This window comes from Engystomops pustulosus, chromosome 11, assembly GCF_040894005.1.
Source record: "Engystomops pustulosus chromosome 11, aEngPut4.maternal, whole genome shotgun sequence".
In the NCBI taxonomy this organism is placed as follows: Eukaryota; Metazoa; Chordata; class Amphibia; order Anura; family Leptodactylidae; genus Engystomops; species Engystomops pustulosus.
Genome location: NC_092421.1, coordinates 28,584,196 through 28,596,986, shown reverse-complemented (window position 1 = coordinate 28,596,986; position 12,791 = coordinate 28,584,196). Strand labels below are relative to the sequence as shown.

At 39.1% G+C, this 12,791-nt stretch overlaps 1 protein-coding gene and 1 long non-coding RNA gene across 7 annotated transcripts in view; one reads left to right on the top strand and one right to left on the bottom strand.

Moving 5' to 3' along the window:
- Nucleotides 1–12,791, bottom strand: part of LOC140106189 (uncharacterized) — a 296,249-nt gene that overhangs the window by 133,611 nt on the left and 149,847 nt on the right. For 2 of the 3 annotated variants that reach the window (XR_011850715.1, XR_011850717.1), the window contains exon 3: nt 1,618–1,725. This is a non-coding gene — a long non-coding RNA (uncharacterized lncRNA). Of the gene's footprint in view, nt 1–1,302; nt 1,425–1,617; nt 1,726–12,791 lie in introns of those variants that run through there. The other variant, XR_011850716.1, reaches the window with a different exon arrangement.
- ADAMTS14 (ADAM metallopeptidase with thrombospondin type 1 motif 14) overlaps nt 1–12,791 on the top strand; it is a 103,557-nt gene that overhangs the window by 62,880 nt on the left and 27,886 nt on the right. For all 4 annotated transcript variants that reach the window (XM_072130453.1, XM_072130452.1, XM_072130454.1 and 1 more), the window contains exons 9-13: nt 151–283; nt 1,620–1,733; nt 4,673–4,821; nt 9,822–9,997; nt 10,403–10,536. In XM_072130453.1, coding sequence (XP_071986554.1) covers nt 151–283; nt 1,620–1,733; nt 4,673–4,821; nt 9,822–9,997; nt 10,403–10,536 — 706 coding nt within the window. The remainder of the gene's footprint in view (nt 1–150; nt 284–1,619; nt 1,734–4,672; nt 4,822–9,821; nt 9,998–10,402; nt 10,537–12,791) is intronic.

The following is a 12,791-nucleotide window of genomic DNA, read 5'->3' as shown; positions in this document are numbered from 1 at the left end:
CAGATATTTCCAATGTCAGACCTCTCTACAAATAGTGATTTGATGCCTAAAAGCGAGTATATATGAACATAAAATAGGCACTACGTGCCTTGGGAATGTCGAACCGTAACCATCAGTAAAATTGAATGTTTAATCTTAACTGTATTTTAGCTCCTATGATTGTCTCCTGGATGATCCCTTTGAACACAAATGGCCGAAGCTCCCAGAATTACCAGGAATCAACTACTCTATGGATGAACAATGCAGATTCGATTTTGGAGTTGGTTATCGAATGTGTACAGCTGTGAGTACTCATTCATGTTATAAATATAGAACCAATACATAAGGATTTTGAGACTAGGTGGTATGTTGTCTCAGTTTCACTAAGCAATACCTGCGCACACTTTACAAACATTAGGGCTTTTTGCAATATGGGTGTAGGGTGCAAGATATAAGTTAATTTACCAATATACATCTATTAAAAGTTTTTAAATGTAAAGTCTAACTCCCTGGTTCAGTTGTCTGTTACCTCATGAGTCTGTCATTACTGTCCATAAAATGGCTGTAGATGGAGGGTAATGTGATCTCTAACTGTCCCTGATCAACCTCCTTTTCCAGGACCTTAAGCTTGTACTCATGAATACTATCATAAGGTCCTGAAAAGTAGTTTGGTCCTGGACATTTAAGATGCACCTCCATCTGTACCAATTTTATTGACTGGAATGACATCTGATGAGGTAAAAGACATTTCTCAAGGGGTTATATTGGTAAATTACCTAATATACTTCTCCCCACAAACATTACTAAAGGCATGAGGCAAAGTGGCTAACCTCTTTAAAATTGTTGTCCAATCTCTGGATCATGTCTCTGGTTAAGGCTTCCTGCACACATCATGTGCAGTTTCTTGGTCCACAAACTCGGACAGGAGTAGGACCTGCTCCATCTTCTAGCCATATCATTCTCATGAGCCCATAAAAGTAAATGGGGAAATGTTCAAACCATTGGCTAGTGTACATCCTGACATTACATTCATATGCAGGTTTTACAAACAAATTTGCTTTCAGTACAAACCAATTACCTGTTCACACATTTTATCTGCCCCATACTAATGTGTTATCAGGAAGATCAAGACCTTATTTATTGTTTATGTAAATTGACTTGTCTTCACTCCAGTAAACTTTTATTTTTTATAATCTTTTATTTTTTTTAAATATATTCCCCAATATATATAATTATCCAGTATTTATCCATAATTATCTTCAGTTGAGTCATGTGTTCTCACCCTGCTGAGAATTACCTGTTCTTTCCAGGGTAGGATCACCATTTCATGCACAATGTATTATGGAATTGCATGGACCGTACCAAACATACTCTCCACAGGGGGGATCAACGCTACTGCAGGCTCCTCTCAAACACTATAATGTGCAGCATCCATAACTGAAATCCTTGATTGTTGGAAGAATATAGAGAAAAGGGTAATCAAACTGCCCCTGATGTTAACTACAATCAAATATTTGGATGAAAAAAATGCTATTTGTTGGAGGAGTGCTTCTTTAAATCTAGTTCTATGTTAATTACATGTATAGAAAGACCATTCATGTACAGTCGGATTAAAAGTCTGCAAATATTTGTACTCACAGTTTAGGACGTTCGACCCCTGCAAGCAACTGTGGTGCAGTCACCCAGATAATCCTTATTTCTGCAAGACGAAGAAGGGTCCCCCTCTCGATGGAACTGAATGTTCTCCTGGAAAGGTATTTATTCATGTTAACAATATTTTCACAAGTTGCTGTTCACTAGACATATTTATTTTCTCTGAATCTCTATCATACCTGAAGGGATGTTTGAAACAAGAGTGAAAAATTTGTCATCTTATAGGGAACCTGTCATTAAAATTAAGCCATCCAAAATAAAAACTTCATTAAAAACTACAGGTAGTACAAGATAAGTTCTTTGGGTTTGTTCTTAAGTTGAATTTGTATGTAAGTAGGAACTGTATATTTTATCATTGTAACTCCAGACATTTTTTGTGTCCCAATAACAATTGGAGTTTTACATTCTTTTTGCTGTAGTGGGACCAATGATTATCAATAAAGATTTATTACAGAAACCTTATCGTTGTTCCTTGTAGACTGGAACTGAAGTAAAGCATCCAGAGAGCTGGGCAGAGAGGTTGTCTGTAACTAGGGGTCATCTGCAAGTCTGGTGTCCTTAAAAATCTGGTGTTTAAAAATCCTTGCCCTTATCCCTAAATGGTTTCTTTCCATGGCTGCAATGTCACAATGGCTACGTTTATGCAACTCACCTGAGGCGAGTCCAATCACAGTTAGTGAGTCCTGCATATTCATTGTTTTCTGCCTTGCACTGCTTCCGTTTTCTTGATTGATAGGTTTAACTACTATTACCATGCTTCCAGATATTCTTCAGATGTTCTCTTCAGCTTTGTTAGAGGTATTAGTGTCAGTGAGGATGGTGGGTAGCTTCACGGTCTATTGCAGCTCCCCACCTCCATGTCTGGAAAGGAGGGCATCAATAAAAGTTTTTTTTCTTAGAAGAATGGCAGCTCTAATCCCATGGTTAGAGGCATCAGTGAAACATGTATAAATATATTTAAAAGGTCCTAGGTGTGGTTTGGGGGGAGATTTGCTGGTGATGGATTCTCTTCAATTTAAAAATAATATAATTATTAAAGTGGTTGTCCTATAATCAAGTCCTATCACCTATCCTGTGTCCGACCAGTGGGTGTCTACTATCATGTCCTCCATAGATTCCAACTCTATGAGTGTAGCCATAGCTGGAAAAAAAAAGTCTTTGGAACTCACTGAGGTAGCCGTGAATAATCCGCTTAAAAGCCAAATTGGCCTGGAGGAGCATCGTGAGCAGTACACAGTTTTAATACACAGTCTTGTTGTACTGATGGCTCTATCTGTAACTATTAAAAAACTTCTATTGAAATGGCTGTATGCAAGTCACCTCCCCACCTGCTGACAGATCACCAGCAGGTACAGAATATTTTATACAACTAACAACTTTCTTAAGAAAGTGCAGTCCAAAAGTGGAATGAAAGATATAGAAAAAGTCAAATAGACCAACAGAATAGACCAAAGGTATCTGTTGCCATAATGGATGCCACAACAAGTTCTATTATTATGATTAGGACTCATTTAGATCTACGTGAAAGGCATATCAGAAGAAAACTTTTGCTGCACTAAATCACAGATTTAAAGTTATATTGTATGGACACAGTCAGGAGCGGATTACGACTGTAATGAGCCCTTGGGTGTTTCAATATTATAGCCCTACAAGTCTGGGATACATTTTCTACATATGGTGCTAAAATCAAGATTTTTTTTCTGCCCGGTTTCATTCTGCGGTTTCAGGACCTTCAAAGATCCTGAAATGGTTCCTGTGTGCATTAAAAGCAGAAACAGATATACAAGGATTTCATTGATGGGAGGTTTGGTTGGCCATGGGTTCTAGGCTTTGGCCCTGGGCTACCACCCCATACGCCTACATTATATCCAGTACTGGTCACAGAATCCAAACCTCCATAGAATCCAATAAATCTTTAAATTATTTTCTGCACAGTTTGCCATACACATTAAATTTATTCAAACTGTCAAGTAAAAGACTGGGCAGATGGATTTCAACATGTCTGGTAGCAGATCCTTCTTTAGTCCATGATCTATCCTTAGAATAGGTCATCAGCTTAATGGATTCTGACACTCATCACTGATCAGCTGATAGCAGAGGCAACGGCATAAGTAGTACAGACGATCCGCTACTTACAGACGGACCTCTCTGGCCCCTGTGACCTCTGGTGAAGCCCTTTGGATGTTCCTTTACTCCCAGGCTGTAATGATCAGCTGTAAGGTGTCTGTAATGAAGTTTTATTAATAATCCTTGGTCCTATTATAGCAAAAATTTTTGAAAATCCAATTGTCACTGGAGACTGCCTGTACTAGTCTAGTCTACAGAGGTAGAGTACCACAACTCTATCTACTGTTTATTGGCCATTCCACGTTACTAAGTGTCCTGATCTCAGCCAATCAGTGGGGTCAGCTGATATTGGATATTAAGAATAACCTGTGGATAGGCAGTCATTATCTTATTACAGGCGGTCCCCTAATTGAGGACACCCGACTTACAGATGGCCCAAAGTTAAAGATGGACCTCTCCGCCCCCTGTGACCTCTGGTGAAGGTCTCTGGATGCTTTACTATAGTCCCAGACTGCAATAATCAGCTGTAAAGTGTCTGTAACGAAGCTTTATTGATAATCCTTGGTCTCATTACAGCAAAAAATTTTGCAATTCCAATTGTCACTGGGGCACAAAAATTTGTCTAGAACGGCAATTATAAAATATACAGTTTCGGCTTACACACATACCTATGGACCCTATCTTGTATGTAACCCTGGGACTGCCTGTACTGGTAACGTGAAAAAGGTCAGAAAATTAATGCTTAGCCATTGTTGTAAATATTACTTCTTCTATTGAGTAAATAAAATCAATTACATCAAAGTCTGTTCATAATTTCTGTTAATTTGGCCATATATTGATATACTATTTGAATGAATTGAAATACTGATTTGACTAGTGTTTATACACAAATGTATACCATGTATAAATTGATATGAAGAATTACACTAAAATGTTTAAAGTATAGATATTGGATTATTGTTTTTTATTTTAGTGGTGCTTTAAAGGTCACTGCATCTGGAAGACACCAGAGCAATCCTATAGTCAGGATGGAGGATGGAGCTCGTGGTCAAGATTTGGATCCTGTTCTCGAACATGTGGAGGAGGAGTACGCTCCCGTGGAAGACAATGCAACAACCCAACGTGAGTGCCATAGGAATTTTTATCTTGAAGGTGTCTACTACTACTGCTTCTCATATTAAAGGTCCTGGGGCAATCTGATGACTGCATCAGCCATTACTTTTTGATTGAGTCTCAAGTCATATCAATGCCCGCTAGAGCTGAATTCTGCTAAAGAAACTGTGGCTAAAAATAGGTCTCAAAAATTAAAATGTCTCTCTACAACCCCATTTCATCTCGTAAGTCATTAAGTCTTCCTTTCATGCATGACACTACTTAATGATATACATAGGGGCGTAGCTATAGGGGGCAGCAGCCGCAGTTGCTACAGGGCCCTAAAGCCTGAGGAGGCCCCAAGATTCTTTTATAATATGAGAAGGCACCATTATTATTTTTGCCCCCTTGATGTTTAAAAGTGTTTCAAATGTTTCAAAATATGAAATTTTCATTGTTGACAGCCATTGTTTTTGTTTCACTTTTTAAATGCCAGTAATCTATAGAGGTTTTACCATGAATCACACATTACCATTAGAACACCCTGGTCTACCTTTTCAGACCCCCATGTGTAGTTGGCCCCCATGAACCACCATTTAATTCAGTACCTCTATACTTCTAGCAGTCAGACAATTATACCTTGCCATATCATTAAAGGGAACCTGTCATCAGAAATTGACCCAATACCAGTAGGTTGCCAAGCAGATGAGCAGCTTCCAGATCGTGTTTCTTTTATGACCCAGTGTGGTGGCATCCTCCAGAAAAATAACTTACAAGTGAGATGTAAATTGGTTGTATAGAGTCAAGGAGGCAGAAATTTTAACACTGAAGTCAAGCTCTCTCTTCCTCAGAAAGCCCCTTCACTGTAATTGATCATCACTAACCAGATCTCCTGAAGTCTGATGCATGATTTCAATCACAGAGGAGGAGGCCTTCAGAGTTTCCCACCTTGACTTCAGTGTTAATCTTTCCTCCTCCTTGATTTTATACAACTAATTTAGATCTCATTTCAAAGTTGATTTTCTGGATGATGCCATCGTACTAGGCAATAAAAGAAATAACTAGAAGGTGTTATGCTGCTTGACATTATACTGGTAGTGCAACATAGAAAGACAAATAGCGCTCGGCACAATCCAGGTTATGTCGATGGCAACCACAGGCCAATCGTGGGGCAATGGTGTTTACTGCAGATAGACTCCGGTGATATTATCCTCTTCAAATGGCACTATAGGTGGTGCTCAGCTAGTGTGGTAAATAGTCCAATAGATATTCAAAGAAGAAAAGATAAGCGGCACTCACCATTACTGTGCAATCGGTATCTTTATTTCGGGTGCAAGTACAGGGAGGAGCGGGACCTGGCGACGAGTCGTTTCGCGCCTACTGGTGCATCATCAAGCCAATGACATTGGCTTGATGATGCGCCAGTAGGCGCGAAAGACTCATCGCCAGGTCCCGCTCCTCCCTGTACTTGCACCCGAAATAAAGATACTGATTGCACAGTAATGGTGAGTGCCGCTTATCTTTTCTTCTTTGAATAATTATACTGGTAGTGTATTAGGGCAGTTGCTGATGACAGGTTCCCTTTAAGTGTTGTATGTGTGAAAACTCAGTTAAGTAGCTATTAAGATTCCATGGAAAACCTATAGTAGCGAAGTGCACTCTGAAATAGAATACTTGCTTATTTACAAATTATGGGATTTTTACTGAATCCATGTGTCAGACTAAGGGAACGGGAGAAAAATATCTTCTCTAATTGAATGTGGCGAGAGTACTATATTACAACACTGATGTGGAAAACCTTGTTAATTTGGAAAGGAAAATCATTTTTCCATATGCTCTTTGGAAAAAATGTTGTGCATTTTATACAGTTGTATGGTCAGAAAGTCATTCTACGGCATTTAAAGGAAACATCTCTAATTTGCTGTTTAGTGATATAAGTTTAAGTCAGGTGAATCTATTTTACAGCTGTGGGCATTTACACCCTAAGGCCAGTGTAATGTTGGAATATTCGGGTCAGTATTTCACACCTATGTTACCAGCAGCTCTTCCCAGTATGGCGTACCAATCCGATTCAGCAGTAAACACCAACAATCTGGACTTTGCCTTATGTATTGCTGTGTGCCAAAAATGTATATATATTTTTTATAGGGGTGTATAGTCTAGTGCAGTGGTGGCGAACCTATGGCACGGGTGCCAGAGGTGGCACTCAGAGCCATTTCTGTGGGTACCCAGGCCATCGCCTCAGCACACCAACCAGACAGTTCCAAGCAACTTAAAAGATGCTGCTTTCAGTCATATTTTGATACTTACTTCACTACTTGGGACTGTAGGAAAGGGAGAATGAATAGACAGGGCCAAATTATCTTTGGAGGACCTCCTGCTGGCCCCATGATTCTCTGTGGGACACTGGAAAGAAGCTAAAATGATGCAAATTTTCCATCTTTCTACTGTGTTGCTGTTCTCATGAGGCCATTATAATTGTTGAAGAACAGGGAGCAGTAAGTTACTGCTTTTATTTTTGGTTGGCACCTCGTGATAAATATGGGGGGGGGTTTGAGTTGCTTTTTTGGGCTCTTGGCCGCTAAAACGTTCGCCATCACTGGTCTAGTGCATCATTCATAATGGCAGAGCAAAAAGCCTTTGTGTTCCTGCTCTGTCATTTGCGTTATCTGTTTTGGCATCCTAGAATGATGATATAGTTCAATATTTGAGGATTCAGGTCTACACTCTACTCCTTCTTGGTGCTCTCAGTCGGTTGTTATTTTAGACACTAAGTTTAAGAGATCTGAAGAGACACTCAGATACCACCATTGGAAAGGTCATCAATTATTTTAGCCCAAAAATCCCTTTAAAAATGTGGACGTAGACAGTAGCAGTCACTAATCCACATGTTCTAAAGGTATGGTCTCATGCTATAGAGCAACCGGATGCTGTCCATTATTGGTGGCCAACGAGTACATGATGATGTGTGAAACCTAAAGCTTACCCAGAAGAGCATGTGGCTATTGGCCACCATGAATAAGTGGTACTTTACGAATACTGGTTGTTATCGTGGTTGCCAAAATGTGTGGCGGTAACCTTACTGACATAAACATAAATACTAATTTATTCCAAACATGTATCTTTCTATAAGTCAAAAACAAGTTTTGTTCAATGTATGATTTATAATTTTTATCATTTTACTATTTACTACATAAGTTGCATTCTGTGTCCAGCTGCTACAGTAGGACAAATCAAGGGATTATTTGACAGGAATTTGATTTCTTAATTAGGAGTTTTTTTTAATTGCATAAGAAAAGATTTTAAACTTTTAGTTAAATCTGCATAAAAATGACAAGGCAACAAATACATTTCTACTAACTAACCGGAACTCTACCAAAACTTGTTAAATCAATGAATGTCATTGTTTTCTTAGAATATGGGATAAGAATGTATTCTGCTTTGAAAGGTATGGGCTGTATATTTCTTTAAGGCATACCAGAATTATTCCAAGGGCATCTGTAAAGCATATAAACCAATCATTGCCATGCCACTCTGAGAAGATTTCCAGACAATCCATTCAATTGAGACATATATTAAATATATAATTTCTGGCTCAGTATGACTCAGCAGGTGCTTACATGATATCAATGGCCGGCAGGCTTGTATGTCGAATTTGGGGACCAGATTCCGAGCTTGTGTGCCTAACACTTGTGAGTAATCTTTCAAGCTCCAGTACAGTGAAATGTAAACATATGTTATGCTTCTGGTGGTTCTTTCTACCACATCTGTAGGCTCTTTTTGTTCTTACACCACCATCTTTTCTGATTACATAAACATAGACTTGGCACAGGGATTATAGCAAAACAATAAATTTTCAGATGATGTGATTTATTGTAGTAAATGTTAATATAGCTCAAAGCTGTGGTGTCTCAACTGCTTCTACTTTCTGAGTTGTTATTCCTTCATTTCCCTATAACGTCTTTCATTTACTCTGTGATACGTCATCACAAGATTTAGCCACTCAGACATTTCGACCCTTGAACATAGTTATTTAAAGTATCGCAGAACATAGTCCTCTAAACCAAATGCTCTGTTAAGCAGTCTATAACAAGAGGATGATGATAGAAATAAATATATATTTGTAAATCTGTGTCAGCCATCAGCTGATGTGTAGGAACCATATGCAATAATTTTTATCCACATTACTTGAAGGAAATCCACTACATGGATGCAGTATTTTACACCAAGCACACTTACATGCTCGTATGTGTCCGCTGAAACCGGATCCATTCTTCCTTTATCTTCTTATGGCCCAATTCTTGAGAAAATCATCTTTTAAAAATGTGAATGGACCTCAGAGGCTCCTATCTACATGACAGGAGCCCCTTCTTGCCCTGTCTTCTGCTAATTATGCTCACCTCGGAAGAGAGAGGGAGGCTGGAAGTAACGCCGAACAGAGATGTACATAATGAGAAGAAGACGGAGCCAGAGGAGCCGCATAATTTTAAAAGACGTTTATAGGCCATTATAAGATAACGGAAGAAATGATTGTGTTTCAGGGTATACGCAGCAGCGAGTAACTGTGCTTGGTGTACAATACTGCATCCATGTGGTTGTTTTCCTTTAAACTCCACACTTTATAAATATGTTTCTGCTTCCCGTTCACGTTTGAGTATTTATTGAGCTATTTTTTAGGGACAACCTACCTTTGATTGTCCCTAAAACAGAGGCACAAATTTCTATATCACAATGTTTTCTGCTAATCTGTGATCCAGACATTATCTCAATTCCACAATGTACCCTATTTGAGACCCCTATCTATGAGCTATCAGTTCCCCATTAAAGGATCAATCCCATTTATGTTAATGAAAAGCAATATGAAGGGAAATAAAAACTACAACAAGGTTTTTTTTTTGCCACTATACAGTATATTTAAAAATACTTGAGCCTTCAGTCAGTTGCATGGAATGGTTTTTTGAGATGGTACAGGAGACATTGCTGTCATCCTAGGGCCAAGAAAAATGTATCCTCTATTTTGTCTTGTGCAGGCCAGCGTATGGAGGTCGGGACTGCCCGGGTGCTACCTATGAATATCAGATGTGCAACACTGAAGACTGTCGAGGACCATTTGAAGATTTCCGGGCTCAGCAGTGCTCACAGCGAAACTCATACTACACCCACCAAAACACCAAGCATACCTGGCTTCCCTACGAGCATCACGATGGTAAACAGGCTTCAAAGCAATGATCCATGTGAATGTATCGCCACCATTGATCTCTGATGAGGTTTTATTGAAAGCAGAGACACTTGCAGGACAGGAAATAATTTGTTAAGCTGGTCATAGACATGAGACAGAGGTTAGTGTTAGAATAAGCAAGTACTGGACACACTCATCTAAATCCAAATTGTTGTGATCTAATGTTTCGGATTACTATTTCTATTGACGGAAGGTGTCAGGAGAGAGTCTGGATGTGTCCATTTAGATAAAATTATCAGGAGATATCTGGTCAGAAAAAACTCTCTTGTGTCTGTGGCCAATTTCAGCAAATTTCAATGGTTGATTCCTATATGTGAAATTAAAACTTCTATTCTGTTTATAGTCTGAACATCAATCTGCTTTCCTCTACAGATGCACAGAAATGTGAGCTCATATGTCAATCTAAAGAAACGGGAGATGTGGTGTTCATGAATCAGGTTGTTCATGATGGTACCCGTTGTAGCTACAAAGATCCTTATAGCGTTTGTGCCAGAGGAGATTGTGTGGTGAGTGCCAAGTCTCTTAAGTAAATCATCAATTACATCTGTAGTAAGGTGGAATTGAGCTCTTCCTAAATCCCCCCAGTGTGTGTGAACACAACCACTAATTATAATGGGCATTATGATTCATATCTTCACTGGTGACCTTAAAGAGATAATAAATAATCACCTCCAAAGAGGTTACCTCCTATCCAGGGATTCCTGGAGGCGGGAAGTCAGTTTGTTATTTGGCATGCTTTTTAAAAAGTATAAACTTTTTTAAAGATTTAGTAATACAGGCAGTATACACATTGGTGGTCACCAAGCCTTTTCATCTTCCATAGCTGCAATAGTTTCTACTTTGAAGTATGTCAGATGTGGGTTTGTTATATAAAATTATGGTAACTAAAACTAATATGTATTCAGAACCAGACAGCACTGTAGATGTATGTGTGATCAGCACCAACACTTGCATGCAATATGCTATGTATGCTGGGTGAGATTGGATGATATTAGATTCCTAAGATTCAGACGTTTAACACATATCCACCACAACTAGTAATAGATTTGCTCTCACTCACCTCCTCTTTAAGCTCCATTCAGACTTATGTTTTAATATGGCTGTGTGCTACCTGTACCGTATTGTTTCAGTACACAACCACATTCACTTTAATGGGCAATACAGCCATCCATTAGAATGGCCATATTGCCAACCCACGGAAGAAACGATAAAGCATGCTCTATTTTTTTCCGCTTGTATGGCCGGCTCCATAGCTCCCTATAGAGAGGGGAGGGGTGAGGAACGCTCAATATGCTCAGGTCCTGTTTCTTTATATTATGCTGCACACAGATCAGAAACCATATTCAATGTAACACGTTCTCGATTCAAATTTTTACCCTTTCTGTATAATGTTTACATTCTAATTCCTCAGAATAGAGGCTAATTTCATTAAATGTCTTTACTGCTGACTCCAGCAAGTGAAAGAGAGGGGCACATTTACTTACCTGTCCGGAGGAGTTCACATAAAGTGCATTGTCCGACGATCGTGCACTCTGCCGCTATTCACTAAGATTGTGCACCCAATATCCTGCATGTGTCGTTTCCCTGCTCAGGTCCGATGGAGTTCACCATCTTCTTTCCTGTGCATGTAAGTGCTTGATCTTGCGCCACAATTTGAATGTTAAATCCTGCGCTTAGTCCGAATCAGTCGGATTGTCCGACGGCCCAACCCCCGATTTCTGTTGAATGAAAGCCGGTGCAGCTATGCCAAAATCCAATCGCGTGCGACACAACCCCCTGTTAAATACCTGTCACAGCCGTGCAATCCCCGAAAACATCAGAAGATCCGACGAAAGCACGGCCTCGGGCCCTTAGTAAATAAGCTCCAGAGTGTGAGAGTAAAGCTCTTTTCAGACGGTAGTGGTACACTATACCCAGGTACTGGCACGGGTGTAGCATACATTCGTCTGATAGGAGCCTTACTCTCACATTCTGTCTTTCACCTGCTGGAGTCAGCTGTAAAGAGATTTAATAAAATTAGCCCCATTCTTACATGACAGCTACATCTGTATTCTGAGGAATCAGAATATAAGTGTCAAACACAAAAGGTAAAAATAGATTTGAGAAAGTTTTACAACATGGTCTCTGCTCCGTGGGCAGCATGGTATAGAGTAGGAAGGCCTGAACATATTGATATATAATTTATTAAGAAAAATATCTGTGTTTTATCCTTGTAAATTGTGGTTTATTCATTTACATTTCTGCTTATTCTTGGTGGTCTTATTCAGTGACAGTCTTCCCCAAATAACCAAGATATCTGGCAATAACTTAATAGGTTTTGTACTCATATCCATGGTTGTATAGCAAGGGGATTTATTTTGCTGGTGTTTAGATCAGCACAGACATTGCTGGAAAGTAATAGCACTCCGTTACATATCTACAACTTCATGCATATGTGTGTCCTGACATGACCCCTCTATGCAGAGTAGAATAGAGTCCAATATAAGGTGCATATTACAGTTCAAGGGAGAGGCCAGCTAGAAATATTCATTTATGTTGTAGACTATTCAAAGGTTATATGAAAAATGAAAAACATATTTTTTTACTTTGAAGAGAAACTAAACCATTGCAGCTATTTTATATAAATAAGTAAATAGAAGAAAATAATTCAGATGATTTGAATGGACATTGTAATATACTTCAGTTTCTGTGTGTGTGTTTTTTATCCTGTAGTGAGCAGTGCATCTGGAAGTTTTCTGAAGTCCATGCAATTCAGGCTGAA